The sequence below is a fragment of the Centrocercus urophasianus genome, unplaced genomic scaffold (assembly GCF_019232065.1).
Source record: "Centrocercus urophasianus isolate 14NV4802_14NV808 unplaced genomic scaffold, USGS_Curo_1.0 seq_12, whole genome shotgun sequence".
In the NCBI taxonomy this organism is placed as follows: Eukaryota; Metazoa; Chordata; class Aves; order Galliformes; family Phasianidae; genus Centrocercus; species Centrocercus urophasianus.
The window spans coordinates 31,134,464-31,162,316 of NW_024884364.1; the positions used below are offsets into that span (position 1 = coordinate 31,134,464).

General features: G+C 39.8%; 1 protein-coding gene across 6 annotated transcripts; it reads left to right on the forward strand.

Annotated features, from left to right (window-relative positions):
- Window positions 1-2: 2 nt before the first annotated feature.
- Window positions 3-24,609, forward strand: KCNJ15 (potassium inwardly rectifying channel subfamily J member 15). Of its 6 annotated transcripts, XM_042811012.1 has the most exons (3): window positions 124-331; window positions 19,670-19,986; window positions 22,779-24,609. In XM_042811012.1, exon 3 carries the CDS (start codon window positions 22,795-22,797, stop codon window positions 23,920-23,922), a length of 1,128 nt encoding a protein of 375 aa, XP_042666946.1. In that variant the 5' UTR covers window positions 124-331; window positions 19,670-19,986; window positions 22,779-22,794; the 3' UTR covers window positions 23,923-24,609. The 6 variants fall into 6 exon arrangements, with proteins under 6 accessions (XP_042666948.1, XP_042666946.1, XP_042666945.1 ...); XM_042811014.1 differs by lacking the exons at window positions 124-331; window positions 19,670-19,986 and adding an exon at window positions 3-117; XM_042811011.1 differs by lacking the exon at window positions 19,670-19,986.
- The last annotated feature ends 3,244 nt before the right edge of the window (window positions 24,610-27,853 follow it).

A 27,853-nucleotide genomic window follows, 5' to 3' on the forward strand; every position in this document is an offset into this window, starting at 1 on the left:
AGATTTCCTTAAGACATACTGCTGACATCACTGAATCTCCTCTCAGACTTTTTTTTTTTCTCTCTCTTTCCCCCTCCCTCCCTCTCCTCCCTCTCTCTCTCCAGTCTCTTTATTCAGGTAATTTCAACTCAGACTTATTCCAACTTGTTTTTGACTGACAGTGAGGGAAGGGAGACTCTGATGGTGTTTTGATTTTTTTTTTTTTTAATGTTTTTTTTAAACTATACACACATGCTTTATTGAAAAGACATTCAACCTTTTATAAAAAAGATTGTTTGACTTGTCATGACGATAACATCTAGTAAGGAATCTGAACATTGCTCTTTTACAGGTAAGAGGTATTTGTCAGAAATGCATACATGCTTAACTGTACTGTGGATACTGTCTGGAAATGAAAGCTAATGAGTAGGTTATTTTCCTATTTCTTGTTATAGTCATTTCAGAATTTAGAAACTGTCTGTAGAAGAAAAATTTGTTTATAAGATTACATCTTCTTGTGAACTTGGAGATACAGCAGTTTATTAATGATACAGAAAAGCTGTCTTGGTTTGGTCTTTCCACTAGTGCAAGCTCCTGAATGTAAGGTTTGTAATGCATGTGACTGATATTTTTGTGTGTTGGGCAGGGGGGCTGGATCTAACTTTGTAAGTATTTGCCTGTCAGATACTTTTTCTTAAAGAAATACACAGCATTTTGGGGCTTTTTTGTATATTTTGAATGTCTTTCAGCCAGTTCTTGTATCTTTTTTCAGTGAGAAATCAGTTTTAGTTAACATGCTAGGAAAACTTGCCTAGAACTTTATCCAGTCCTCGTTACCTATCTGTATAAGAAAAGATTATGTAAGTTTTTAGTGGTAGCTACAAGGAATGTAAACATGTCGGAGTTGGAGAACATCATGCATTTTCTTCCAAATTTTGCATGTGTCTTCACATTACTGCATTATTGTTTACAACAGGTTTGGCTTATCCTCGGTAATCAGAGTCCGAGCCCGTGCTGAAAACTCCCCTCTACTTCAGTGTAGCTTGTTTTTGCTTCCTTTTTATTTTCTCATAGAGATCATGCTTTAAAGAGATTTACAGATAAGTTCCTTTTTTTCTCCGTGATGTGCTGCTGCAAAAAAGGAACAAAGCTGGTTTTCCTTTGTGAACCAGGAGGATCTACATTACTTTTCAACTAGACTTGTTTCCGCACTTGCCTTTAGCTGTCCTGCAGCTAAAGGCATTGCTAGGGTCTTTCTGATTACAGTATCTGAGTACCTATCTGCCAAACCTTTTGTTTGTATTCCCTGTGATATTGTTAGCTGCGATTTCTTCTCTCAAAATTAGAAGGAAAAGGGGAAAACTTGCTACTACAGATAAGTTTTCTTTATTTTTTTCGTTGTAAAATGTCACTATGCTCTCTGCACTCTAGTAATCAGCTTACAGAAGGGGGGAAGCAAGCCTGGAATGTAACTTAGTGCAGCTGGTTATACAGTACAAACTGGCATTGCTTTTGTAAAGCAGAGTGTAGACGAGACCAAAAACTTCCCCAAGAATTTCACCCTGGTAAATGAGGCATGGCCTAGAGACAAAAACAGCAGCAGATGACTTGGTCTTCAGTCTTCCAGCATACATACAATAATATTTCAATCCTGTTACTTTTTATAGAGTTTCAAATGAAAACAAATAGTTCATTTTTACCCTGGCTCCTCACGCAATGAAACAAACAAGTCATCAACACATAGCCTTGATTTGAGCTGAAATTTCTGTTTGTCCAAATTTCACTAAAGAAGTCTGGAATATTACTCTCTCCTCCTCCTAAGACACACTGTTACATGGACAGGCTGTGTGCTTTGGGAACAGGTAGAAACCAAAGCTGTGAAGTACCAGATGGTACTCTTGTGAGGGGCCAAGAAAAACAGAAACTTAACTGTTTTGCATGCTGAACCTCAGAACATTTTTGAAATAAATTTTGATTCAGCTTGCTTCCAGGAAAACCAAAGCTAATTACAAGATGATATTTTTCTTTCTTTTCTCTTTCTTTTTTTTTTTTTTTTTTTCCGTTTTTTTCCTTTTTTAAAAAAAAAAAAATTAATATATGGAGGGAAAAATTCTTTACCTTTGTTGGCTATCTTGGGTATACAAACATAAGAAAAAAAAAAAAGACAAATAAAAAACAAAAAAAAACCAACAAAAAAATATTGGCTGGTGCATCGAGCAGTTAATGCACTAAATGTTAAATATCTGAAAACTACCTTCCTGCCAAGCTGTTCCTAACCCCTTGGAATGGGACAACATTCATGACTTATCTGAATGAATTACTATAGGCTTGAAGCGCATTTTAGCACTCAGTGTATTTTTTTTCACTAATCTGGTAAATAGCTTGGCATAAAGTGCATATATGCTTTTGGGAGCAACAGGGCACAGTTGAAACAGGAAACTCTCTTGTATTGGCTGTGCATGAATTATACCGCCTGCTCATTTTAAATCTGTTTAGTTCAAATGGTGTGAAATGCACATGTATGGCAGCCAAAAACAGTGGATATGTTACTAATTGGGCTGGATGAAGGAACACAAATGGCAAGTAATAACCACAGCATCTTTCTCACCTCCTGAGTATGAAACTGTCTTTGTATGACTGGCACGCTCTGAGGTTCATGGCAAGCTAGGAGTCATGCTTAGGCAGAAAAGTAACAAGAGACAACATGAATGTTCTAAGTATTATCGTCCTTTACTGGGCAAAATAAATACTTGGACAGAAAGAGGGTAGACGTATGTTTTGGGATCTGCAGTAATTTTTACCAAGGGGGACAAAATCCCATTTTCCAGTGGATCCCTTTGCAAACCTTGTCTGTCTATGGTGAAAGGCTGAAATCATACTGCTAGGGTACAGGTTGGACCCAGCAAACATCTCAGGGAAGTGTTGTGCTATGCAGTTCCTGTGTCTGCCAAACACCATTGGAGATACTTGGAAGCCTTTCAAGCTTACAGGCTTGAGAATCCTCTTGACCTCCACACTCAGGTGATCCCTTTTGCTTCACTGGTGTCGGTGGTCAGTACCACTATCCTTTAATTTTTCAGTTATTCATTTCAATCTAGACATTATGTTACAAATCCTTTTCTCTCCCCACATTGTGTCTGCCCAGGTAAGAGCTGCATTTCTACTGACTCCCAAGGTGGCTTCTTGATTAAAGATGTCTTTATTCCACTCAGTTCAAACTAGCTCTTGCAATTTGACCTTCAGGCTATCCTGCATTTTAGCTGACTCTTAACATAAAGGAGTAGTATAAAGCTTGGGAACAGAAGCTTAGTGCCTCTTAAAACCTCATTTGATTCCTTACGGGTTTGTTTTTCTCACAGAGATTGTCAGATAGAGTTGTCCATGCTTAGGGAGACTAGATATGCCACATTTTCTTCATAAATCAAAAGTGATAAAGTAAAATAAGTATTAACTGGAATAATGGTATGGTCTGATTAGATTAATTTAATCTACATTGCTTTAACTGAGGTGATTCACTCTTGGTTAGACTGTAGCTTGCAGGATACCTCTCTCATTGTACACTTTGAACTTTTCCTTATCTAAAACTGGCACTTTTGAGGCTATATGATAAACATGTTTGCCTGTTGAATAAATTATCGTAATCTGTAATGAAACAATATAACAAATGGCAAACATGCTTTGATGACTTCACAGGAATATTCTTAGTATGAACTGATCAAGAGAAAAGGGGAAAATTTCCCTTTATACTCACCTGAATTACACAGCCTGACCAAAAAAGAAAAAAATCAACAAAAAGGTATTTTTGTAATTTTCTGATCATTCATAACTGCTTAAGTGTTTTTTGTTTTCTGCCTAATGATTGTCCTACTCAGATTCTTACCCTTACTCCTGTCCTTACTCCCACTAATTTTTAGGCCAGCTGTTCTCTTCTGAACCACAGTCCTACCTTTCACCCAAGCAAACAGGCTTCAGTTTCCTGCAACCTTATCTAGCAATAATGCTTCCAGAAAGTTTCCTTTCTCAAACACTTCAACATCAACTTATCAACAGTCTTCTCTCTCCACAATAAACAGCCTAACCACAGTTAGTACAGCAATGGATAAAAGGTGTGCTTTCTGTGACTTTCACAGCATTTGAGCAAGGCTAGTCTTCATTCACAAAAAGATATATCAACACATTTGAGGAGATGTTTTATACAGAACACTCAAAATTCTAATTAATCTTCTTGGGCAAACGACAAAATATTCATGAACATGCAAAGTCTATGATGGAAAAAATTTGAGTCTTTTAAGGCAGCATTTTATTTTATTACCCTATTGGGGCTCATTAACGTGTATACTTGGTGGCGTTGATGGTACATGATGGTTGGCCTGTTTCTGGCTTAATGGTTTTAAATCACAACCTCTCTTTAGCTAAGAATAGGTCAAAAGGCAATAGAATCACAGAATGGCTGAGTTGGAAGGATCATTAAAGATCATCTTGTTCTAACCACCCTGCCATGGGCAGGTCTGCCATCCACCAGCTCAGGCTTCCCAGGGCCCCAGACAAGCTGGCTTTGAGTTCATCCAGGGATGGGGTACCACAACTTCTCCGGGCAGCCTATGCCAGTGCCTCAACATCCTCTGATGTGTTGAGATATAAGGAAGAAATCTAACTTAAACCTCCTCCCTTTTAGTTTAAAACAGTTCCCTTTTGCCCTACCACTATCTGCCTGTGCAAAAAGTCAGGCCCCCTTCTGTTTATAAACACTCATAAGTGTTTATAAGTCCAGTACTCATAAGTACTGGAAATTTTCAATGAGGTTTTCCTACAGCCTTCTCCAGGCTGAAAAAATCGAGTTCCCTTTGCCAGTCTTCACAGGAGGGGTGCTCCAGTCCTTTGATCATCTTTGTGGCCTCCTCTGGACCTGCTCCAACAGTTCTACATCTTCTTTTGGGTTGGTGGTCCCAGGCCTGGATGTGGTACTCCAGATGGAGCCCGATGAGGACAACGAGGGACAATCCCCTTCTTCTCCTCACTTGCCATCCCTCTTGTGCAGGATACAATTTGACCTTCGAGGCTACAAATACATAATTCTGGACTGTATCAAGCCTTTTGTCCATCAGAACACTCAAGTCCTCTGCAAGGGGTGCTCTCAAGTAGTTCTTCTCCCAGTCTGTACTCAGGTCTGGGATTGTTGTGTTCCTCATGCAGCACCTTGCACTTGGACTTGTTGAACCTCATTTGATTCTAGTGGGCCTACTTTTCAAGCCTGTTCAAGTCCCCCTAAATGGCGTATCTTCCTTCTGTTGTAGCAACTATACTACTTAGCCTGGTGTCACCCACAAACTAGCTGAGGAGCACTCAGTTGCACTGTTTATGCCTACAAAGATATTAACCAGTATCGAATCCATCTGTGAGTTATAAATTAACATAGTGAACATCAGCTCACTATGGGTGCTGGCCTTCAGCATGTTGATTACCTATTGTGAAATATGCTATCTAAAAGGTGCTGAAAGCTCTTGTCAAGGCATAAAAAATGAATCAAAGACTGAAATGTTCTGCAATGTAAAATGCCTCCAGAAGTATAGAGGTGAATGAACACAACTTAGGCAGGTGTGGGAAAGCTAACAATGCCATTAATGTCTATGTATAATAGGCAAACAAAAGGCTTCAGATCTGGTTCTTGTTCACGCTGTGGCTCTTTAACCCTGTTCTGGGAAATGCATAAGCCAGAAGGTGATCTTCAACTGGTGGTGTCACACAGTAATTGTCATACTGCCAGGAATCCTAATAATGTACCTTATTTTTCCACATACACTTGCTGAGCTAATTCCGTGAGCCTTCTTCAGGCTACAAAGCTCACTCCCTTTCCTCAGTACAGACCACAACGTTATGGATGTTTCATCCCAGGGTTTTATGAATGCCTTATCCTTGAACTTCACTCCTGATCAGTTCTATTGTTGCAGGTGCACATTATATTCATATATATAACATACGACACACAACAAATTTGGAACAATAATATCCAAAATTTAGTGTTGATTTCTTTTTCTGTCAATAAAATATCCGAAGCTATGACTTGATTATGACACAGAATTGTACTTACTGATAATAAATATCCTTCTTCTACCTAAGGTCTTAGGTGATAGGGAGCATGCTCTATTATTTCAATAATGTTTATAGGCCGAAGTCCAATAAAACAGTGCAGAGGGATGACCACAGTGGTACATTCTCCTATTACATGTAGATGTGAGAATCTGAATTTGGAGATATATTTCTGGTTGGCAAAAAGTGAAAATGTAAGATGGGGAGATTTATAATGCTGCACTACATCTTTAGAACTTTTAAATAATGACTAAGTGTTCAAGGGAAAGCTTTTACTTCTGTTTGCTCTAAATGATCTTAAGAAACTTCTGCACCATCCAAGTTGTTACCTAAAGACTGAAAGTGTCACAGAAGTCAATAACCTTTGTGTTCTCACTAGAAACTGATTTAAGCATGTTACTTATAATAATTACTACATGAGCTTAAACATTAACATTAGAATCCATAAAAAAAGCTGGGAAAAGGATTTGATCCTCATTCCTCAGCCTCAGAAGAAAAGAGCAGTCAAAGTTTTCGAATTTGCCAAGTTCCTAAAATTCCAGGTGCTTCTAACAGAAATAAACTGGTCCAGTTCTTAAGCTTCACTCACTTTAAGACAAGAATTGCTTTGAATGACTTTGCTTTAGTCTCTTCTTCACCTTGTTACTAGTTCTGTTTGGCTGACTGGAACCTTGGGCATTGGAAAAAGCAGGAGTATATTTGAGCAGCATTATAAATAGGGAACTGGTGGTGAAAAATGGTAGTAGGGGTGATACAGATGTAGAACATTAGTGGGTATGAAAAGGCAGAGCTGATTACTTTCATGGAGACCCAGACATCATTTTGAAGGTGCAAAGGTATGTATGAGGAAACCTTTTGCAGATCAAGCAAGATGAATGCACACTTTGGTAAGAGACATGGCAACAGTGTATGAGCTGATGAAAACAAGAAGCAAGCTGACACATTTCTTGTCAGTGACAAGAACCTGTAAAACAGAGCAGACAGATCCCTGTATCTTGTTTTAAATTCCTGGATAGTTTGCTTTTACAGATGAATGTTGTTCATCTGTTTCAATACAAGCATTCTTTTATAGTAACTAAGCTATATGTTTGATGGAAACAGTGCACCTGCTTATTTAATCTTGTATTAGATTCCACTCCACACAATTGACATGGGATTTAACCTGAAAAGCTTCATCAGTATGAGTTAGATTTACATATATTTATTTAGGATATTCCAACTTAAGATATGCATATGTATTATATAATTTATATGTGTAACCAGAGTTCTTCTAAGAAGTGTGGGTGTACCTTTGCATACACGATTTCCACACAAGAAATAAACTTGCCACTTCTCAGGACCTGCTTTGCAAGTGCAAGATAAAGTAACTGTCAGCTGTGTAAAAGTTAGAATTCTGGGATCAGATCTTAGGGCACTGCAGGGAGAAGGGCACCTACAGGCAGAGAAGAAGAAGGGACAGACAGAGTGCAGGTGTCCAACTCTGATGCTGGTGCTTTGAGGGGACTAGCTCAGACTACACAGAAACCTTTCAGATTGCTAACATAAAAAGAGAGATATTTCAACCTAAAAGCCCAACAATTGATCTCACAGTACATTCATTCAGAAATGGCTCAGTTTGGTAGATGTTTGGAAAGTTTGAACTACTGTCTCACAGATAGGTTTCTAGTTATCTCAAATTTCCAAGCAAACTTTAAGAAAAGCAAATCTCCAAGTTTATTTCAGACATAACTCAGTTAAAGAGGAAGCATCCAAGGTAGCCAGAGCCTTCCTGAAGAAAAGATGTCTCCCAGAAAACAAATCATTCATTATCAATTCTAAGGGAAAACACAGTTCATAATCTGAATATGTTATTTCTTGTCATACTGTAGGCCCACAAAATGCTTTGCAGTGAGCTGAACAAAGAATAGGAAAACTTTAGATCTGCTCTAAATTATTTCAGATCTAACAGCAAGTGAGGCATGATACAATCCAGACTTGGTACTTGCTAGGTGAACACAATGACAAGCAGATGTTTATTAAAGTTGGAATTTTTCTCAAAACAAGTGCATTTCAAGGACTTGTTTGGATAGCAGTGAGCTGATCTGATGCCTAAACATAAAGGGAACAAATGTCCCAAGGCATAAGCTCTGAGTACCAGGGCAGTAGCTGTGAAAAGATAAGGCTTAATGTGAAGAGATGTTTCCACTAACGAAGGGAAAAAATACAGTCAAAATAGTAGAGAAGAAATGCATTTTTTTGATGCTGGAAGTTTGAGTGACATATCCATGAGATAGATGAGGATTATGCAGAAGGCGCTTATTGGAAAAGGGCTAATTAAAGAACTGAAATTGTGGTTGACTGAGGTGAAGATTTTGGAGGTGCTATGACATCAAGCTGCCTGCAGACCAGAAGTCTGAAGCATACAGTGAGTGGAGCAGAAACAGCACTCTTGGCAGAATATGTCCTTTGGGAAAGAATGAGTTTGACAGGGTTTCACCATGGCATTGACATTAACCTGCTCATTGGTTAAGTCACAGTTTCTGGGACTTTCTAACAATGGCAAATCTTAACTTCATTTGAAATATGCTATTGGAATTTGGTATATCCATAGTCATGATTAGTTACTTTTGCAATCACTTATCTTTAACAATTGTCTACAAAATAGTCAATAGCACTAAAATGACGCACAGGTGACTACTGTTTGGTTACACCATATTTTTTCAATGAAAACTGAGTATTTAAAAATAAATATTACAGGAAATGTACGAGATATTAAAGATCAAAAAGTTGTATTTTCCACTGAAAGAATGATATCTTATGGGAGATGTAGTTGATTTCCTCATATCCAAGTTATTCTTTATGGCTGGACTCCACAGCTAGGCTACATTTTCATTGGTGCATCAAGCCTTATAACAAGGCAACAGAAAGTAATGGGGGAATGGTGGTAATTTTTGTTAACGGAAATCAGACTGCTTGGAAAACATCAAAGTGATTTCTGAAATTTGTAGCATTTGGAAAACGTACAAAAAAATAAGGTAGAAGTTGCTGAATATTGTAGAATTAAAAAAAAAAAAAGCAAAAAATGTTTGTGGTATACGGAATGTTTTAGGAAACTATTCCTAATAGAACATGAAAAATGTCCTATTCAGTCTAATTACTTCAGTGATCAAAGCTGGGCTTTCCCACGTTTCCAACTGTAAAAGATTGTTGAGCACTTTAAATGACATGGGATCATAAAGGGGCAGTCATAAAGATAAGGTATGTGTAAATAAACAAGCAAAATAGCCCCCTTTTGAGCATAAGGAAGCATAATGACTTTGAACACCACAGCATGGGCTTTTTTATTGTTTGGGCACATTATCACTGCTTCTTTTTTTTTCAGCATGTTGTAATGTAACAACACAGACCTTTCACAGAGGTTTCCAAGAAGCTATAGAACAAAGGAAAATGACTTGTGAGTTACACAGCTAAATTCCCAGAGTTCAGCAATGTGCACAGGCATTGCTTCTGCTGTCTTTTGCTAGGAAACACAGTAACTTACTGTACACATGTACACACTGAACCCACCAGGAAATCCAGTTGGCCTTTACAGTTACAGATGTGAGGGATTCTTCCTCCAAAAGCCTTTTTCAGCTGAAAATGCCCATAAGATCAGATGAAAGATTTTGTGCTTTCATGTTAACTTTGACTCTCAGACTGAAGAAGTCTGAAAACAATTCTGAAAAGTAAAAAAAAAATCATTTTGACTTGTTCAAGTTAGATATTTGATCTTTTGAGTAAAGCAAAAGCTTGTTCCTCACATGATTTAAATTAGACACACACACACATCTATACAAATGTAAAATCAAAATAACAGGTTTAATTTTGATTTAAACAGAGTCTCCAGTCCAGAATAGCTTAAAAAAAAAAAAAAAAAAAAGAAGGCCAGAAAAGCGTTTTTTGGTTCAACCTCAGCGTATTTTTTTTTTGTTTTGTTTTGATATTTTTGGTTTGGCAAGAAAATGAAAAACCACTGACGTGCACCAGTACATTTATGCTATTTCCTCCCCCTGAGAAGCCACAGTCTCTGCAGCAGACTGAGGGGTCTGTGTCATGGAAATTGGCAGGGGCTGAGTAATTTGGGAAAGCAACGAGGAAAACAAAGATTATTTTCCCTCTGATTCCTTGTCAGTTTATCTGCAAGACGTACAATCTAGGGCTGTAACCTCATGCTATAATTCAGGAAGCATCTTTTTCTTTAAAAAAATGTATAGTTTTAAATCATTTTTTTTCACAGTTTAACGGTGGTAGTTAAGTTCAGTACAATGATAGCATTTTCTTGGCAAAAGGCTATGCGTTTAATCTAGCTTAATTTCATTTCTGTTCCCTCACAGCTAAGGGATACAGCCCATGTATTTAAATCCACAGGCTAATTTCAGCTTAACTTGGCAGGTGAACAGACGCTTCAGAAATGATGTTCCAACAGGCTTTATGAAAGTAAAGTAGGTAGTAGTAGGTGGCTCTGTAAGCCCAAGAGATGCTATTGATGCCTTTACTGAGAAGAAGAAATCAAGGGGGACTAGCCTTAAATGGACATCAGAGAATCCACATGGAAGAGAGTGCCACGAAAAAGGGCTTGCATTGTGTTTGCATATTATTATGGCTGTGAGGTTCACCCTGAAGATGCAATAGAGTGATGGAACTGCAGCTTTACTGATCATTTCCCCATGGCCTATCACTCCATGAGCTACAATGGTGCCCTTTTAGCAGGGAAAGCATAGACAGGAGTAGAACAGTGTTGGCCCCGCAGCCTTTTCTCTACAAGGCTACTACTGGTGAGAAGAGGATCCCTTTGTTCTCAGCCCACCACTTTCATCAAGATACTCACGGCCTGAAAAAGAGTAAAATAAAACAGCTGAAAATCATCATTTCCACATAAAAGATGCTAATATATCTCACTATTAAACTTTGAATTAGTTTTATCCATCTCATAAAATATCAGTGCACAGAAGAGTTCTACCAAAACACTTCATTTGAGCAGGAGACATATATTGGCTAGCTGCTTACACTGCTTTTACCTTATCACTATTAGTGTTTAAATCTCCTTAGCATTCCACATTTGCAGCTCTGAGTCTCAAGGAAGCATTAGGGATCAGCTCCCATGCACCCCAATCTGCAGTATTCCCATGAATCCCTTGAGGATTCTTTCTCTCATGTTTCTGCTCTGAATTAGCAGGTATAACTAAATTACTCAAGAGACCTTTCCTCCCTCTTCTCTGTCTGTCCTCTCCCCAAAATGTGCAGAAGTGGAAAAAAGGGTATTTTTCCATTCATTGCATGGAGAGAAAGCTTGGCACACAAGTGAGCTATGTACTGGAATTTGGGTGGGTCTAGGAAAAAGCACAGACTCCAGTGGAAAACATATATGGGTGTGTGTGTGAGAGAGAGAGAAAAAGCCTTTAAACCTTAAATTAACCACATCCATGAATTGGTCAGGGGAAAAAAAAAAAAAAAAATAGAAAGGAAATTGCCATGAAGTTAAACTCTTGGACATACTGAAAATACATATCCCTATATCACTATGAAAGTGCAATTGGCATTTTTACTTTGTCCCTGACCACTCCAAAGTAGCAGGTGAAAGCCCTTGGCTTATATACCGGTGCAGTGTTTTAAGGTGTATGAGACCTCTGTGACTACTGGTGTCATCCCTGGGGTGTAGGGCTATCCTCAACTAGATTGGTGAGGAGTCAGCTCATGTCTGGGGACTGCTGCAGGATCAGGATGAGAAGGAACTAGTGCTAAGGCATGAGCCCTTTGGGAACACCAGTGCCCAATCAGGGAACTTGCTGTGCCACTTTGCGCAGTGCTGGCAAAACTCAAGGGAGACTTCAGCGAGCAAGAACATAGTCACAGGTTGTGGTTATTGGTAATTGCAGATGCTTCTGAGACATGCTGTTCAGAAGCTTATTTTTTTATTATGGGAAACAACAGCACTAAAGGAAACACATCTAAATGAAGAGGATTTCACTACTGACTATAGATGCACCAAAAGCTCCCAGATCAGTACTTTGTATTTACTGCTTGTGATTTACAGAACAGACAACACAAACACACATACCATGAAGTACTGTTTTAAACAGTGGAAATGACCATGTGATTTCTCTATAAGAGCACATACATATTTGACTGTGAAATATCACATCTTGATTTTTGGGGGCAGTACCACAATCTTGTTTTCAGCATTTAAAAGTTTTATTATTTTATCTTTTGTTAAGTAGCTATCAAACATTTGTTAGAGACCAAGTAGAACTTGTTCTCTGTTTAATTTAGTAGTGGAAATACGTACCTGATGCAATTTGAAATCTCTGTAGAGAGTGATGTAGAAAATGAAGTAGAGATGAACACTTTTGAAGCTACTGTGCACATCAAAAAGAATAATGGACAGACTTTGTAATTCACAACAAAGCAATGCACTATTAAAAAATAAGCAACTAATCTGTATGCATCTGTGTGCATCTGCTATGTCAATATTATCATCTGTGCTTTGTCTATGAGAGAAAGATGCCTAACTTAAAAATCACTAGGTTAGGGTAAGGGAAGTGCATACTTTGTCTCACAGAGGCTGCATTTTGCTAGCATTGAGGAGAATCACTTTCTGAAAACATATTCCACTGCATGAACTTGTTCGCACAGGTAGGACAATTCTTCATAACCAAACAACTTCCTGAGAAAATGAACTTATAATGAGTTTTAAGATGAAACCATGACAAACCCATCCCTCTTTCTTGGAAATATTTTTTGTATTATTGCAAAAATCTCAAGGCTGGATTCTTTTGTATGTTCTGGTCCAGCAAAGAAGCCATAAATCTGGCTCAATTAACAGATTACTCTGCTAAGCATAGATGAAGCAGTACAATACCACACTGCACAGGAAGAGAAACCCAGAAATGGTCACCAGGGATAATCTTCGCTGAAATATGGGCCATCCTCCAATTGGGTCAGGATGGGTTATTTCCCCAATTAGATTTGATTCTATCCACATCAGGCTTTAGATGATCAAAATTTAAACAAGACCTTTGAGTACAACAGTTTTTTTTCCATTGCTTCCTTGCCTTTTGCAACCCCAATATGATTTTCAGCAGTAATGAATCTTGTATGTATTTAAAAGAAGCAGATTTTCTCAATGGAAAATTCTTTTCATAGACCAATATTTAAGTTTTGAGATTTAGTGATTGTATAGAGATTGAAAACTACAAACATTTTAATTTAATTTAATTTTGTGAGGTACTGAGGTCATTCCTCCAACAGCATCAGCTCTGATTTTATGAGCTAAAGAAGTTCTGTGGTTTACAAGAAAGGTGGCTTTCACATGCAGAAATCACATGAAATAATTCTGACATAGCAGAAGCCTGACACTCTGCAGGGAGCCTCACCTCCTTGCCACACCTACACTGAGCTATGAGAGCCACGGTGCACTATGACTAATGCAAAAACAAAACCCAACTTGACTGGGATACAGTACAGTGAATTGGCATCACAAATGGTGATTTAAAAGAGAGCTCTTGATTTGTATTGTACAGTTAACATAGACACAGGAGCTAATGCCCTTGCTCATCAGAATGAGACAAGGCTGGCAATGGGACTTGGCATACCAAGTTGTGTTTGAGTCTAATGGTACCTGTAGCTCAAGACAGGAATCAGAGGCACAAACGACTCCAAACAATTTGAAAATATTTCCCTGCTGTCTAACAAATACTTTTGATGTACCAGCCATGGTAGCTGAGATATGGGAAGAAATGGCCCTGGGGAAGGCAGACTGAAGACATTTTTGCCAACTTTTATGAACAATCAGGAGAATGCTAACTTTTCTCCCTGCCTTTTGTGTTACCATGACTAGAAAAATTACTACTTATTTTCAGCCACCTGCTGACAATTTAAATTAGAAATCTACAGTAAGTGTGGCTTTTTGGTTTTGGTTTCATGTTTGTTTTTAAACGAGACCAGATTTTTATTAACCAAGAAATGAATTGGGAGAATAAACAAACAAATGAGCAAATAAGAAAAGAAACTAGATGAGCTTTCTGTCTTATAAGTCCTTCCTCACATCTGAAGCAAAATGAGCACATCTTAAACCATCTGCGGGTGGGCAAGACTGTTGCTCTGAGTTTAACTTTATTAATACTACAATTATTGTGTGCTGGAGTAGGCATTTGTTAACGGACATATGGTCTGATTTTTGTGTGGTCCTGTGTGGGGCCTGGAGTTGGACCTGATGATCCTTATTGGTCCTTTCCAACTTGGGATATTTTGTGATTCTATGATAACTTGTGAAGTAGTGGGTGTGTACTGGTGGGGCTGAAACCAAGGTGCTGCCCTTTACCTTCTGTGAAAGAAAACAAGGACACGGCCAGCCCATAGTGAGCAGGGAATGACAGTCACAGCAAACATAGGTGGTAACCCAGTACTGTACATCTGTGCTCTGAGCTGACCTGAGAGGTGACTCCCTTCCCTGCAAGCTTGGTAAGACTTAGTGATGTTAATGGTGGACGAGTTCAGGCTCAGTATTTTCTGCATGGTTATGAAGTTGCCACCATATGACTAAAATTCTGGAAGGAAACATAGTTACTGCTTGGTTGTGTGCAGAAACATGAAACAGTCTTGGCACATGAGCTTACACAGTAAGATTATTCCTAGGAGATTTATACCAGGTTGTACATAAACATGAATAACAAAGGTAAAATACGCCTCCGGGCAAGCTGTAAAACCGCCTGAAATCTGATAGAAGAGCAGCAGAGCCTTTCTGTCTGCCTTTTCTGCATCAGCCTTCCCACCATCAGGTGCACTGGGAAATGCACCATCCAGGTGGCCTGTACTCACAGAGGGAAGGGGAAGGCAGTGGGAACTGGGAGCCGTCAGAAAGCACATTCTCACAGGAGCTCCAGCAGTTAGCCTGGGAAGGGTTAGTTCCCAAAACAGGAATTAAGTGCTTAAGTAGGACTTAGGTAGGCCTTAGTTGACTAAGTGAAAAAGTATTCTTCAGAAAATCTCTGCCCAGCTTCTGTCTTATGCTGGAAGTGCTTCAAGCATGCAGGTGCTTCCATTTCTGGCTCTCATTTTGATGGGTGCCCAATGGTCATGTGTTTGGGCATGCCACAGTGTGCCCTGTAGGACACCAGAAGGCTCAGTGTTTACCTTCTGTCTGAAACATTACTTGGCTTGAATTCAACCTCCTCTCAGTGTGCCCTCTGCTCTGCTTCTCCCCACTCCCAGTCTGCGTTTGTGTTCCAAAATCCGACCGCTGAAGGAGGTGGGGGTGAGACTCCTTCCTGCACCTGAGGCAAGTTTTTCCCTCGTTTTCACCCTTGCACAAGAGTTCACTAATATGGAAGCAGGGAGATGGAGACTCTACACTTCCCAGTAAAGACACTCAACTGCATAAATGCAAATTTAAAAGGCCAGAAAGCAAGAAGGCATCAAGATTACTCTCTGGCCAAACTGTCAGAGTGCTCAGCTGGCCATGGAGAGCATGCATCTCAGTTTCTGCACTGAAGAGTGCATACACACTAACATCCTTGAAGAAAAAGATACCAAAACTGTTTTAACATGGATGTAGAAAAATTCCAAACTATATTTTCTTGGCATTGGCTTTGGAAATGGCTTTTTCATTTTGACTGACACATTAAGTAAACAAAGTAATAAAAATACGTGCTCACTTGTGACCAGTTTTGAAGAAACATCCCAAACAGCTGAAACTTTGCAATAACAGCCATGTAATGGAGAGGTCAGGAATAGGCGCTGTGAACCTGCAGTGAGATACATGAGGAACATAAACTAGTGTGCTGTCTTGTGAGAAACAACTCTGCAGTTACAACTATACATTTCTATGATGGCACTGTAAACATTACTAAATTGAACTATTCACAGAGAGCAGGAAAGAGGAGAGGAATGGGATATTACGCAAAAAGGAGGGAGAACAAAATAATGAGACATACCCTTATAGAAAAGATTATTATCTCATGGAGGAAGGAGACAGAGTCTAGCTACTGAAAGCCCCCAAAGGCATCCTAGAAAACAGGACAGTGGGAGGTATTAGGATCTCTGATATTCTAGTCCTGGTGCCAGAACTGACTGCTACTGCTATATGGGATAAGGCATGCCCAGAGTGGTAGTGGGTGCCCCATTACTGGAGACATTCAAGGCCAGGCTGGACAGGGCTCTGAGGACCCTGATCTAGCTGTAGGTATCCCTGTTCGCTGCAGAGGAGTTGGACCAGATGGCATTTAAGGGTCCCTTCCAACTCAAATCATCCTATGATTTCTCCCATCCTCTCTTTAGCTCAACCTTTCCTGTGTGGTTTTGCTGAGATGCTTACTTGTGCCAGAGGTGTTTTCTGAGAAGTACCTAATGCTCCTACAGCTGACTGAGGATTTCAGTAATACGGCATGGAAGTACAGAGTATCAGTGTGATAAGCAGAATGCAAAAGTAATGCTCCTGTCAGCCTCGTAGAGTAATTCTGGCACCTAACTCCATAGAAATGGAAAAAATGAGTTCATGAAAGTCTGTTTAGACTTGTTCATGTAGAAAGAGCCACATAAGATTTGCACAGAAAGAACAGGGAAAGGGTTAGTGGGTGGGAAAAGCATCACATCGGAGGCAAGTTTTGAATGCTTACCTGTGATATGAAGTGTTTGAAAAAGAGAGTTTGAAGCATTAATATGCAGAAAGAGACACAGTCAACAGTCCTGAATTTTTCACTACTGAAGAAAAGACATTCTTAAAAATAATAGAGCAGAACAGGTTTTTGGTGAACCTTTCTCTCTTTTCCAGCTGCTTTATATAAACCATATTATCAAGCACAAAAAAAAAAAAAAAAAAGAAGTTTCAGACTGATCAGTTTACTTACTTTGTGAAAGGAGACTTCAGTGTACGTGAGGGTTTCCAGGTGGAAAGCCGTGCATGGCCAAGTCCCCTGTATATCTGCAGAACCTGCAGCAGAGGCTGGAGGGCAGGTTTTAGGAAAAACAGACAGCAGTGCACTACCTGTTGGGAAGATATTGGTGTATGCTTTCTCTCTGTTTGGAGGCCTGATTAGGAGACCTGTGAAATCACTGGGAGTTTCTCCGTTAACCTCAATAAGCTTTGAGTAATCTCTTGCCTTTGCTCTTCCTACTTGGTTGTTTTCCTATTTCTTGCATAAGTGTAGTTTCGAAGGCTCATCTGTGTAAATCAATAGCTACTGCAAAGCCTCACATCCTGCCTCTGGAAAGAACAAGATTCCTGTACAAATCTCGCTAAGCAACAGTGTACCCTGACTTCTTCAGCTAAAATTCATCTTATATGGCCAGATGTCAGGCAGGCTGCCTAGGAGAGAAAGAGATGCATTTGGGTTTTTATTTTCTTAATACTGGTCTGGCAGTGATTTCCCCTGGACCTGCTGTGAGTGATGGAAAGCATGCCCCTAGCCCCAACACAATACCATTAACCTCAACCTCCAATGCAATCAGATCTGCAGCACTCAGGCCTCTGGGCAGGCTTTGCTGTGCCACCACTGTCACCTGCTCCTGAGTGTTACCATCCAAGGGTTGTTCTCTGCTGATGAGTGGCCAGGAGGAGGAGGAGGATGGACCTAAATGCACAGCGTCAGGAGCTGATCTTGATTTGAGCTTACATTTACAGTTCTTGTGGTCTGGTCTTGTGGAAAAAATCAAGAAGAGTTCATTTAGGACAATGAAGCCGTTAAGGGTCTGGAGTACAAGTCTCATGGGGAGTGGCTGAGAGAACTGGGATTGTTTAGTCTGGAGGAGGCTCAGGGGAGGGCCTTGTCACTCCCTACAATCATCTGAAAGGAAGTTATGGAGAGGTGGGGGTCAGCCTCTTCTCCCGGGTAACAGAAATAGGATGAGAGGGAATGGCCTCAAGTTACGTTGGGAAAGGTTCAGGTTGCGTAGTAGGAAATATTTCTTCTCAGAAAGAGCAGTGATGCAGTGGCACAGGCTGCCCAGGGATGTGATGGAGTCACCATCGCTGGAGATGTTCAAGAGCCGTGTGGATGTGGCATTGAGGGATGTGGTCAGTAGGCATGGTGGGAGTGGGCTGACAGTTGGACTGGGTGATCTTAAGTCTTTTCCAATCTTTATGATTCTGTGATCTATGATTTGTTTTTTAAAGGCAGCGTCATTCACAATATGATCAATTCCCAGTCTAACACTATTCTGCTGTGCAAGTAAGTGTTGGTCATTACCTGGGTTGAATGGCTCTTTTATGAAGGGTTCAGGCTGCGTGACTGCAGTGGCAGCTGGTAGAGGAGTTGACGCATTCTTTCATAACCACTGCTACTACCCCTCTCTCTTTTTTTTGCGTTCCAGAAATCAGACACAGAGGAGGATTTTTCTGATTGGTGACTGCACAGCAGAACCTCGTGTCTCCCACAGCTCACACAGCCCAAAAAGAGAAGGGTATTGCTAGGCAGAGCACTGAGAATTCAGGAAGGACTTTTTTAACCTACTGAACCACATCATACCTAGGAAAGATCTGAAGATTGTGTATTGCTTTTCAATGTTTTCTTTCCTCAGCACTGCTTTTTTTTGTTAATGCCAATCTTGCTAATGGTTTTTGCTGGTTGAGAAAACAGTTCAAGTTTTGCCCTGTGTCAGAGTGGCAATGAAGTGTGTAGGGGAGTGTGGGGGTTGCTCAAGTGGCAAAGCATATCTGATCTGAAAACAAAAAAACATCTGAGGCCGTTTGAACAAGTCATGCTCCTGTACACTTCTAATCCTTTGTGTCTGCCAAAAGAGATCTTGCACAAGCAGATCTGGCTTCATGCAACAGGAACATTTTTCTGTGCATGCAAGCTGGCTTTCACTTCTTGATAATGCGGTCTCTGGAAGCAGAGTTAATGTACTTGTTATATCCCTGGCTGCTGAAATTACCTTCAGATCAAGGTATTCATGGTTGGTGGTTTGGTATGTAGTTCTGTGTTTTATTGATTTTGTCTGTACTAAATTCCCTTACAAGCATGTGTTGTGATGGGGAGTCTCCTTCAGCAGTTCCAAAGGGCTCATGAGGAAAGGAGGTAATCCACAGGACATTAGAGCGTGAGACAAGCCTGAGATTACTTCATTTTCTCCCATAAAGTATCTTTTTACTTAACTGTACTTCAATTCACTTTTATTTGCAGCTACAGTTTTAGGGTTTGTTTGTTGTTTGTTTTTTTTTTTAAGTAACAAAAAATAATTTATCGGCATAAAATCAGCTGGCTAACAGACAGAAAATGTTCTTTTATTTTCAAAATATATACTACTACTATTATTCAGACTAGTTTACTTGCATAACTGTGGTAGATGTGCTTTCTAACTTAGAGGGAAAATGGTAGAAATACAACAAACTAAAATCTTTCAACTCAGTTTCTGGGAAGAGTTGTTAAGGCATGGAATATCTGAGGTGCCTACAGAAGGGGTGGGACAAGAAAAAGCAATGCAAATGCTATGCTGTGTGTTTTACGTATACAAAAACCCACTAATCATTTTTTTCTGGGATAGCCACTGGTTGATTCACTAGAAGGTAGTGGGGAAGTGGATGGCAGGGAGAAATCTCTGTAGCCTGGTTTTACTCCACTTCTGGCTTCACCACAATTTCTTCCTGCAGATGACTCCTGCTGGCTGCTGTAAGTGATAAGGAAGGGCCTCAGCAGGGGCAGTGCTGCTCAGAGGCGACATGACAGATCCGTTCTTCCCGTATCAGTGCGGCAGAGAAGAAGGGAAGTACTTCTGCAGGGAAAGGAAACTCACATGAATTTCTCGGGGGAGGAAAAGAGCACTAAAAGAATTTAGGATCACACAGGAAAAAGTGATGTAAGAAAAAAATAATAATAAGGGAAGTAAAAACAACAACAACAAAAAATCCTACAACCAAAAAAAGCACCAGAAATTGGCTGGAATCCATTTCAGGAAATCACTCTAAAGGCAAGTAGCTTTGTCGCATACAGAAATACAGACTGGGAAGAATACTAAAGATGACAGGGAAATTCTGACACAGCCATACTCCAAACTGCCATGCTATCCCTACACATGGAGACTGACTTTGTGCATGGAAATGTTAAAGAAGCACAGCTAAAAATGTCTTTGGTTTTGAATTGAAACACAGTCTGGAACGTGCCAGGCATGGCATGTTCCCGGGAAACACGATTTGCCTTGCAATTTACCTTTCTATTCCTTGTCTTCTTGGAAGAACTGTTTTGCTACAGCACTTCGAATTATCTGTCATATTAGGTACATTTTCCTAGCTCTGGAAGTGTGGTAGGAGGCAACATCAGGATTTTCTCTGGTCAGGGTTCCCAGAGAAGGAACAACACATTTCAGGGAAAAGAAGAGGCACAGATAAGAAATCTTACCAGGCTATCATATGGATTGAAAACATAGAGCTTGATGATGCTGCAGATGAACAGTACAGTGTATCCCTGCCAAGTCTGGCACACCAAGGAAGTATCAGTGTCACAGCACTTGTAGTGCAGAGCTTATCATGCCCAGTGTCCCTTGCATATGGAAGCCCATGTGTCCAGGACACAGTAGATGTACAGTGAGTGCAGTGTGCAGAGTGCCTGCGTACCCCTTGCCTTGGGCCACTCTTGAACCTAATCAATGAACTCTGCTCTCCGCCAAGACTGTAAGCCTTGTTCCTGCCCCACCAGCTCAAGCCCAACAGCTGTAGCACTGAGGAGGAAAGGTGGAGTCTTGGCTGCCTCTGTCCTGATAACCTCCAGAGGAGGAGGAGCCAGCAGCCCTGGGGAGCGTGGTCCCAGGAGCACGGTCCAGGTAGGCTGAGCAGGGGGCGTAGTAATGTTTGTGACTGGAAGTAATGGCTATGGGAAAGTGATCTTGAGAGGAAGAGGTATACTTGTTTTGAGATGGACTTTTTCACACATTTGATGTTGGTAGCTTATCCGGCTCAGTGTGGGAAAAGGTGCCTCTTCACTAAATGACATATATTTTCCTAAAAGATTTCCCATTGGAGATTATGTGCATTTACCACATTGACAGTAGCTCTCCACTTGGAGTTTATCTAAAAAGCAGTTACATTCCCACCCTAACCCCACTCCCCCCCACCGCCATTTCCTTCTGTTGTTCTTTTTTAGATCACTTGAAGGTTTTTTCCTGTTTACTATCCGGACATGCTGTGCATGCTGTGTTGATTTGACTGTCACATAAGGAATCTCCTACTGGGATCACTGACACATTCCTTTCTTATAGATACAGTTATACATGTACATGTCATCGGCTCTTGGATGATGGAAGAGAAACGCTGGTGATAATACCAAACTGCAATGAGCTACTGGTCTTAATGGGCATTAAGTTTAATTACCCTTTCCCAGAAAACCTGCAACAGTGTGATGGGTATAGTCATACAAAAATTCTCTTTAATTGACATAACAGGAAAGGTACTTCAGTGAGCAATTATGCTGATGTCCTGGGCTGGCACATGTGTGTACCACAAATATATCTTGTATTTCCTGCAAATTTCTTTTAAGTAGCTATAAGGAAGACATTCTCTTTTTTTTTTTTTTTTTTTTTTTTTTTTTTTTTATTTAAAAACTTAGGTTTAATTTAGTTAAGGGTTTTGAACAAAAAAATGCTTTTTGAATGACCTGCCAGAACACAAAGGATGCAAGGGTTTTTTTTTTGCTTTGTTGTTTTTTTTTTTTTTTGTTGGTTTTTTTTTCAGCAGGAAGTTTTGTTGTTGGAAACTTCTATAACATGGACTGTCCTTGCTCTATGAACCACTGTCTAGTCCTGCAAGCCGGCTTTTGTTACTTGCCTCATCAAACTGGCACAAGCACTGTTCTGCTTCACTCTGAGGGCTTTGTTCAGTTCTGAGTGTCCTCACACTTACTCTCCATCCGGACTGATGCACAATAAACAAACTTCAGAAGTCGGGTGGTCCAATGACTGCTGGGTTCGCACAGGTCAGGGCCCACAGCTAAGAATGCTGACTTTGTGAATTGCCGTTTTTTTTTTTCCTTAGACTGCTTGAAGTCAGAGTGCTATAGAGTACAAACAGTTTTGAAGAGTTTCAGGTGTAAATATTCCTTTCCGAAACTCGACTTTGATGTGTTCAGGTCTGCTTTGTTTCCCTGTAGGTTAGTTGTAGGCTTGTGACAAGGAATCAGATCCGACTGAGTAAATCACTTGTGGAAGTTAATTGTTCAGAGTGAAAGCTGGTCTGGCTCATTTTGCCTCTGTCACAGGAAGAGACAGAGGTGGTGTGCTGGATCTGCGTTCTAAACCAAGCACTGACGCGACTAATTTCGATCAGATGTCTCTCTTCAGGGCACTAAAGAAAACTTTTGCAGTAGTTAAAAAGAGCCTCTTCTCTAAAGAAACGTAAGAAAAAAATAATGCATTTTACAGAAATAAAGTACTAACATAAAATTTCAGCTTGATCAAATTTCTTTTGCAGGCTATTTGAAAAGAAATCTACTTCTCCATATTTGGCAGTCACCAGAATCAAAGAATATTTTCTTTTTTTTTTTTCCTTTTTTTTTTTTTTTCTGACAATATATAATACTAAGTTCTTTTTAATGTCAGCTATTTTATAGGAGAAACTTTATATTCCAGCTCTTTTAATTCACTACTCATGCGTTCAGATTGTACCTTCTATGCTTGTACCTTCTCCTTTTTCAACACTTTCAATTGCATTTCAGAACAAATTTTGTGATTTGATTTCATTAAGTAACAGTCTTCTTTTCTTTTCTCCTCAGGACTGAAGCAGTGAGGATGGAAGCCACTCAAATTAATATGTCCCGCGTTCCACTGGTTAACGGAGGCATCAGCACTGCGCTCAAGGCACACAAGCCCCGTGTGATGTCCAAAAGCGGTCACAGCAATGTGCGCATAGACAAAGTTGATGGCATTTACCTACTCTACCTTCAAGATTTGTGGACTACAGTTATAGACATGAAGTGGAGGTACAAACTCACCTTATTTGCTGCTACATTTGTTATGACCTGGTTCCTCTTTGGAGTTATCTATTACGCCATTGCATTCCTTCACGGAGACTTAGAAATAAACAAGTTCACCTCAAAGCAGGAGCCATGTGTCAAGAATGTAGACTCTCTTACAGGTGCATTCCTCTTCTCTCTGGAGTCACAGACAACCATTGGCTATGGATTTCGTTTCATTACAGAGGAGTGTCCACATGCCATTTTCTTGCTTGTGGCCCAACTGGTTATCACCACCTTGATTGAGATCTTCATCACAGGCACATTTCTGGCAAAAATTGCAAGACCTAAAAAAAGGGCAGAAACTATTAAGTTCAGCCACTGTGCTGTCATTACTAAACACAACGGAGATCTTTGCCTGGTGATCAGGGTAGCAAACATGAGAAAGAGCCTTCTAATACAGTGCCAGCTCTCTGGGAAGCTTCTTCAGACATACGAAACCAAAGAAGGGGAGAGAATCCTGCTTAATCAAGCCAGTGTCAAGTTCAATGTTGACTCCTCTTCAGAAAGCCCATTTCTCATTTTGCCTTTAACATTCTACCATATTTTGGATGAAAGCAGCCCTTTAAGAGATCTCACACCTCAAAATCTCAAGGATAAGGATTTTGAGCTTGTGGTGCTCCTGAATGCCACAGTGGAGTCCACCAGTGCTGTCTGTCAAAGCAGGACTTCCTACATACCTGACGAGATCCACTGGGGTTATGAATTCGTGCCTGTGGTTTCTCTCTCTCCAAATGGAAAGTATGTGGCAGATTTCAGTCAGTTTGAGAAGATTAGGAGAAGCACAGATTCTTCTTTTTATAGTATGGACTCAGAAAAACAAAAATTAGAGGAGAAATACAGGCAGGAGGATCAAAGAGAGAGGGAACTAAGAACGATGTTGTTACAGCAGAGCAATGTTTGATTGAGTGGACAAACTATCTTGTTAAATTCTTTCCAAAACCTGAAAGAAAAAAAAAAAATTTTTCTGTACTGTGTGTCTATTATAAAACCAGCGGTGAAGACTTTTTCAGAAAATAGCTTTGGCGTAGAGTAAACATATCCCTTTGTTTGGCTGAGTTGTTAATCAAGTATTTTATAATTAGGTGGGATTTCTTTGTTCATGATCTTAGCAAAGTTGGATTTGTATCAAGTGTCTGCCTCATACCAACGCTAAAAGCAGACACACCACTTTCTGTTTGGAAAGTGAAACTGGATGCACAGTGCTGATTCCTTCAAATATTTATTTGACGAACTTTTACTGTGAGCAGAGACAGCACATAGTACTGCTAAAAAAAATATGTGCTCTGTTAAAAAAATGTCTACTTAAAATGTAAATTTTCATACCAGGTCTTATCTTTGAAGGAATTCCTGGTGAGGAAAATCAGGGAGACAAATTGTCAACCATGGGAAGAGCCTGCAGGGAAGGGACAAACTCCTTCTTAAATCTTGAAGGAGAGTGACGGAGTAGTTGTGCTGGGTGATCTAGAAGGGATTTCTCTTTCTCTGTTGCACAGAACGTGTTTTGTGATTACTCACTTTTTTAACCTTGTTAATGACTGATTCATAGCAAAAAAAAAAAAAAAAAAAAAAAAAAAGGAGGTAAGGGCAAGATATACAGAATCGTAATAGTAATCAACTAGAGTTAAAGCTGGCTTTGAGACACCCGTTTTTTATCCAGTGTAAATAGTTTGTAACAGCAGCATAACAATACATTTCTACAGATTGCTTGCTTTGCTATAGACCATATTTAATTTGGTTAAAAGAAATCTGTGTTATGTCTGTAGACAATATTTACTTTTTCTGGCAACCATAAAGGACAAGCATTCCTTTCATCCATTTCATTTTTGGTCTATTAAAACCATTCCACTAATAAAGGAATTTAGTTTGAGCAGCTCCTGATCTCTTTGTGGCACAGGGAGGGGGTGTGGGACCTTGCAGATGTTGAAAAAGTTGAGTGCTTCACATATGTAGGTATGTTCAGAACACAGCCAAGGATCTCAGAAGATCACTACAGTGGTCAGATTATGGGTAGTAAATCAGGTAGCAGTGATATCCATGCAATATGTATGTTCCACGTAGATCAGCTTTCTAATGAGACCTAGAAATTATTTTTGACTTGCATCACTTTGGCAATTTTATGAGTTCTAGAGATTATTCTTTGATTCTGTGAAAACTCTGGCAAACAAAAGCCTTATCAAGAATGGCTGAAAGGAGGTTGTAGTCAGGTAGGGGTTTGCCTCCTATCCCAGGTAATAGCAATAGGAAGAGAGGAACTGGCCTCAAGTTGCACCAAGAAAGTTTCAGGTTGGGTGTTAGGAAATGTTTCTTCTCAGAAGGAGTGTCAAGGCAGTGGCACAGGCTGCCCAGGAAGGTGGTGGAGTCACTGTCCCTTGGAAGTGTTCAAGAGCCATGTGGATGTGGCACTGAGGGACGTGGGCAGTAGTTACATTGGGGATGGGCTGATGACTGGACTAGGTGATCTTAGAAGTCTTTTCCACCTTAATGGTTCTATGATTCTGTGAGTTTTCTGTCTGTGAGACATCTTGGCCTGAGAGCCATCAAGACCTGCAGTAATGAAAGGACTTTCGCTGTCATCAAACTAAGAGCTACTGTACATAACTTGCCAGCACTTTGTGGCTTAGCTCTGATGCACAGTAATGATTTCTTGAATATTTGACAATGTTCTACTGTGAACAGAGATGGCACACAGTACTGCTTATGCAGTCCTGCAATCTGCAATACAATATCCTAAACAACAAGTGAACTGAATTTTGTTCCTGAGGAGCTACCCCGTTAGTCGAGAATAGAGTCTGTGGCGCCAATAATGAGTACCAAGAAGAAGAGAACATGTACCATTGGTAGGGAAGGAGATGGTGTCAAGGGATGGGAGAATGAAGGGCTTATAATTGCTCATTTGTCTAACGTTAGCTCTCCTGAGTTATCCAAAGAGAGAGAGACTTACACAAAATCAAGACGATACACTACCCACTACTATGCAAGCAGGGTTTCTCAGATCATTGTAACTACAGGGTCTGCCTAGTATTTTTGGAAAGCATTTCTGGGGGATATTGTGCAGTGTTATCATGCAAGTTTTCGTTTCCAGCCATATGCAGAGGATGCTAATACTTAAATCACTGATTGTTCATTTCCAGTTTTATTTTGTCTGACTGCTTATTTTGATGGAAGGAGCCGTATGTGCTCAATGAAGTTTTTCAGTGATTCTGTGTACCTTAGGTTCATGTCCTACCACTCAAAGAGCACTGCCTTGGGGTGCTCTGAGGTTAAGGTGAGCAGGCATCATAACCTTTCTACTATCAATTCTTAGCCTCCGTGGCTCAATAATCCATTCCAATTCTTTCTTGTCTGGATAAGTACACAGATTACAGTTAGATAGTCATTTCTAAAGTCATTCCCTAGGCGGTAAAATGACTTTAGAACAACTTTTAACAGCAGCAAGTGTCCTGACTCTTCTCCAGGAGTACTTGTTGATCAATTGAAATAAAGATTGCAATTTGAGTCTTCCAGAAGAGCATACATCCTTTCATTTGTTATTGCACTTTCTTGGTAGTATCTTACAAAAACCTAATTCCTTGAGCCCTGCAGTGGATACATTTGTCAAGACCTAAAAAGCTTATGTGTTTCTTGATTTTTGTGTCTAGAAAGTGGGTATCCAGCTGCAGCAGTGCAGTTGAGCTGGAACTTTTGAGGCAGCCAGTTAGGAGACTAAAGATCAAACTGCTCCTGTTTTTTATAGGATCTGAACCTCGTGATGTAAGGAAGTAGATAGGGAAATATGTATACCAATCCTAGTGTTCAGTTGTTGGGGATCACTAGTCCGTTTCAGTCATAAGGTTATCCTGAAGAAAACAGTCATCATAAGCAAAAGCCTTGGAAAGAAATACAGCATTACAAAAGTGATTCTTTCTGAACTTTCAGTGATGCAATTGAAAAGTAATTAAAAAGAAAAACAAACAAATAAATAAATGGAAACAAATATTCAGCAAAATGAAAGAGTGAGCAATAGTATACACATGGTAGTATAATATGTAATGTACATTTGTTCACTTCCTTCTTTAGAACAGTTTTACTCTGCAATGAGCTGTATTTCTCCTTTCTACTTTCATGTAGGTTTAATTTCTATTGCTCTGTCTGAACATTAAGAACAGTGTAGATGTGACTGGTGAAATCTGAAGCTGTAGAGTACTGAACTGCAGTAGAAAAACATCATGACGTAAATCTGATATGAATCACCAAAAAAACCACAACCTCTCTGTGGTCAGCCCTTCTGGTTATGTAAACACAGCTATGGTGATTTACATCAACTGAGGACTCACAGGATGGATAACCAAAAAGAAACACTGTGGTCATACCAAAACTGCCTTGCCCACAATTGAAGATTGTTCTGCCCATTTGGTGATTTAGGGCAAAAAGCCTCCCAGTCTGGTGTCTGTTCATCTCTGTTCATCCAAACTAAAACAGAATCTAAACTTTCATGGCCTAAAGAAAGTTGTAGAAAACTATGCCTTGTGTGCACTAAAAACATGGGCACACCCTTCAAGAAAATCTTCCATCCCATTCACCGTACAATTCAGAAGAAAATAGTAATAGAAAGTAAATATATTATTAAATTTGCAGAGAAATATGACATATTTATATTTCTTTTTCTTATGAGTTGCAAGTGAGCATAGGATCAGTTTTAGACTCACTTTGCCTGAACTTGTACGGAAGACAAGAATAGGTGCATATTTCAGCTCACGGACCATTTCTGAACTATTTGCTTTTGATTTGGCTTCAATATTTCATTGTTCTTCTCTTCTCTTCTCTTCTCTTCTCTTCTCTTCTCTTCTCTTCTC

Excerpts from the sequence above, each read along its gene's own strand:
- KCNJ15 (XM_042811016.1), top strand. The coding sequence starts at position 22,334 with ATGTCTCTCTTCAGGGCACTAAAGAAAACTTTTGCAGTAGTTAAAAAG. Across the intron at positions 22,402-22,778 it reads AGCCTCTTCTCTAAAGAAAC|GACTGAAGCAGTGAGGATGG; the intron begins GTAAGAAAAAAA and ends TTTTCTCCTCAG.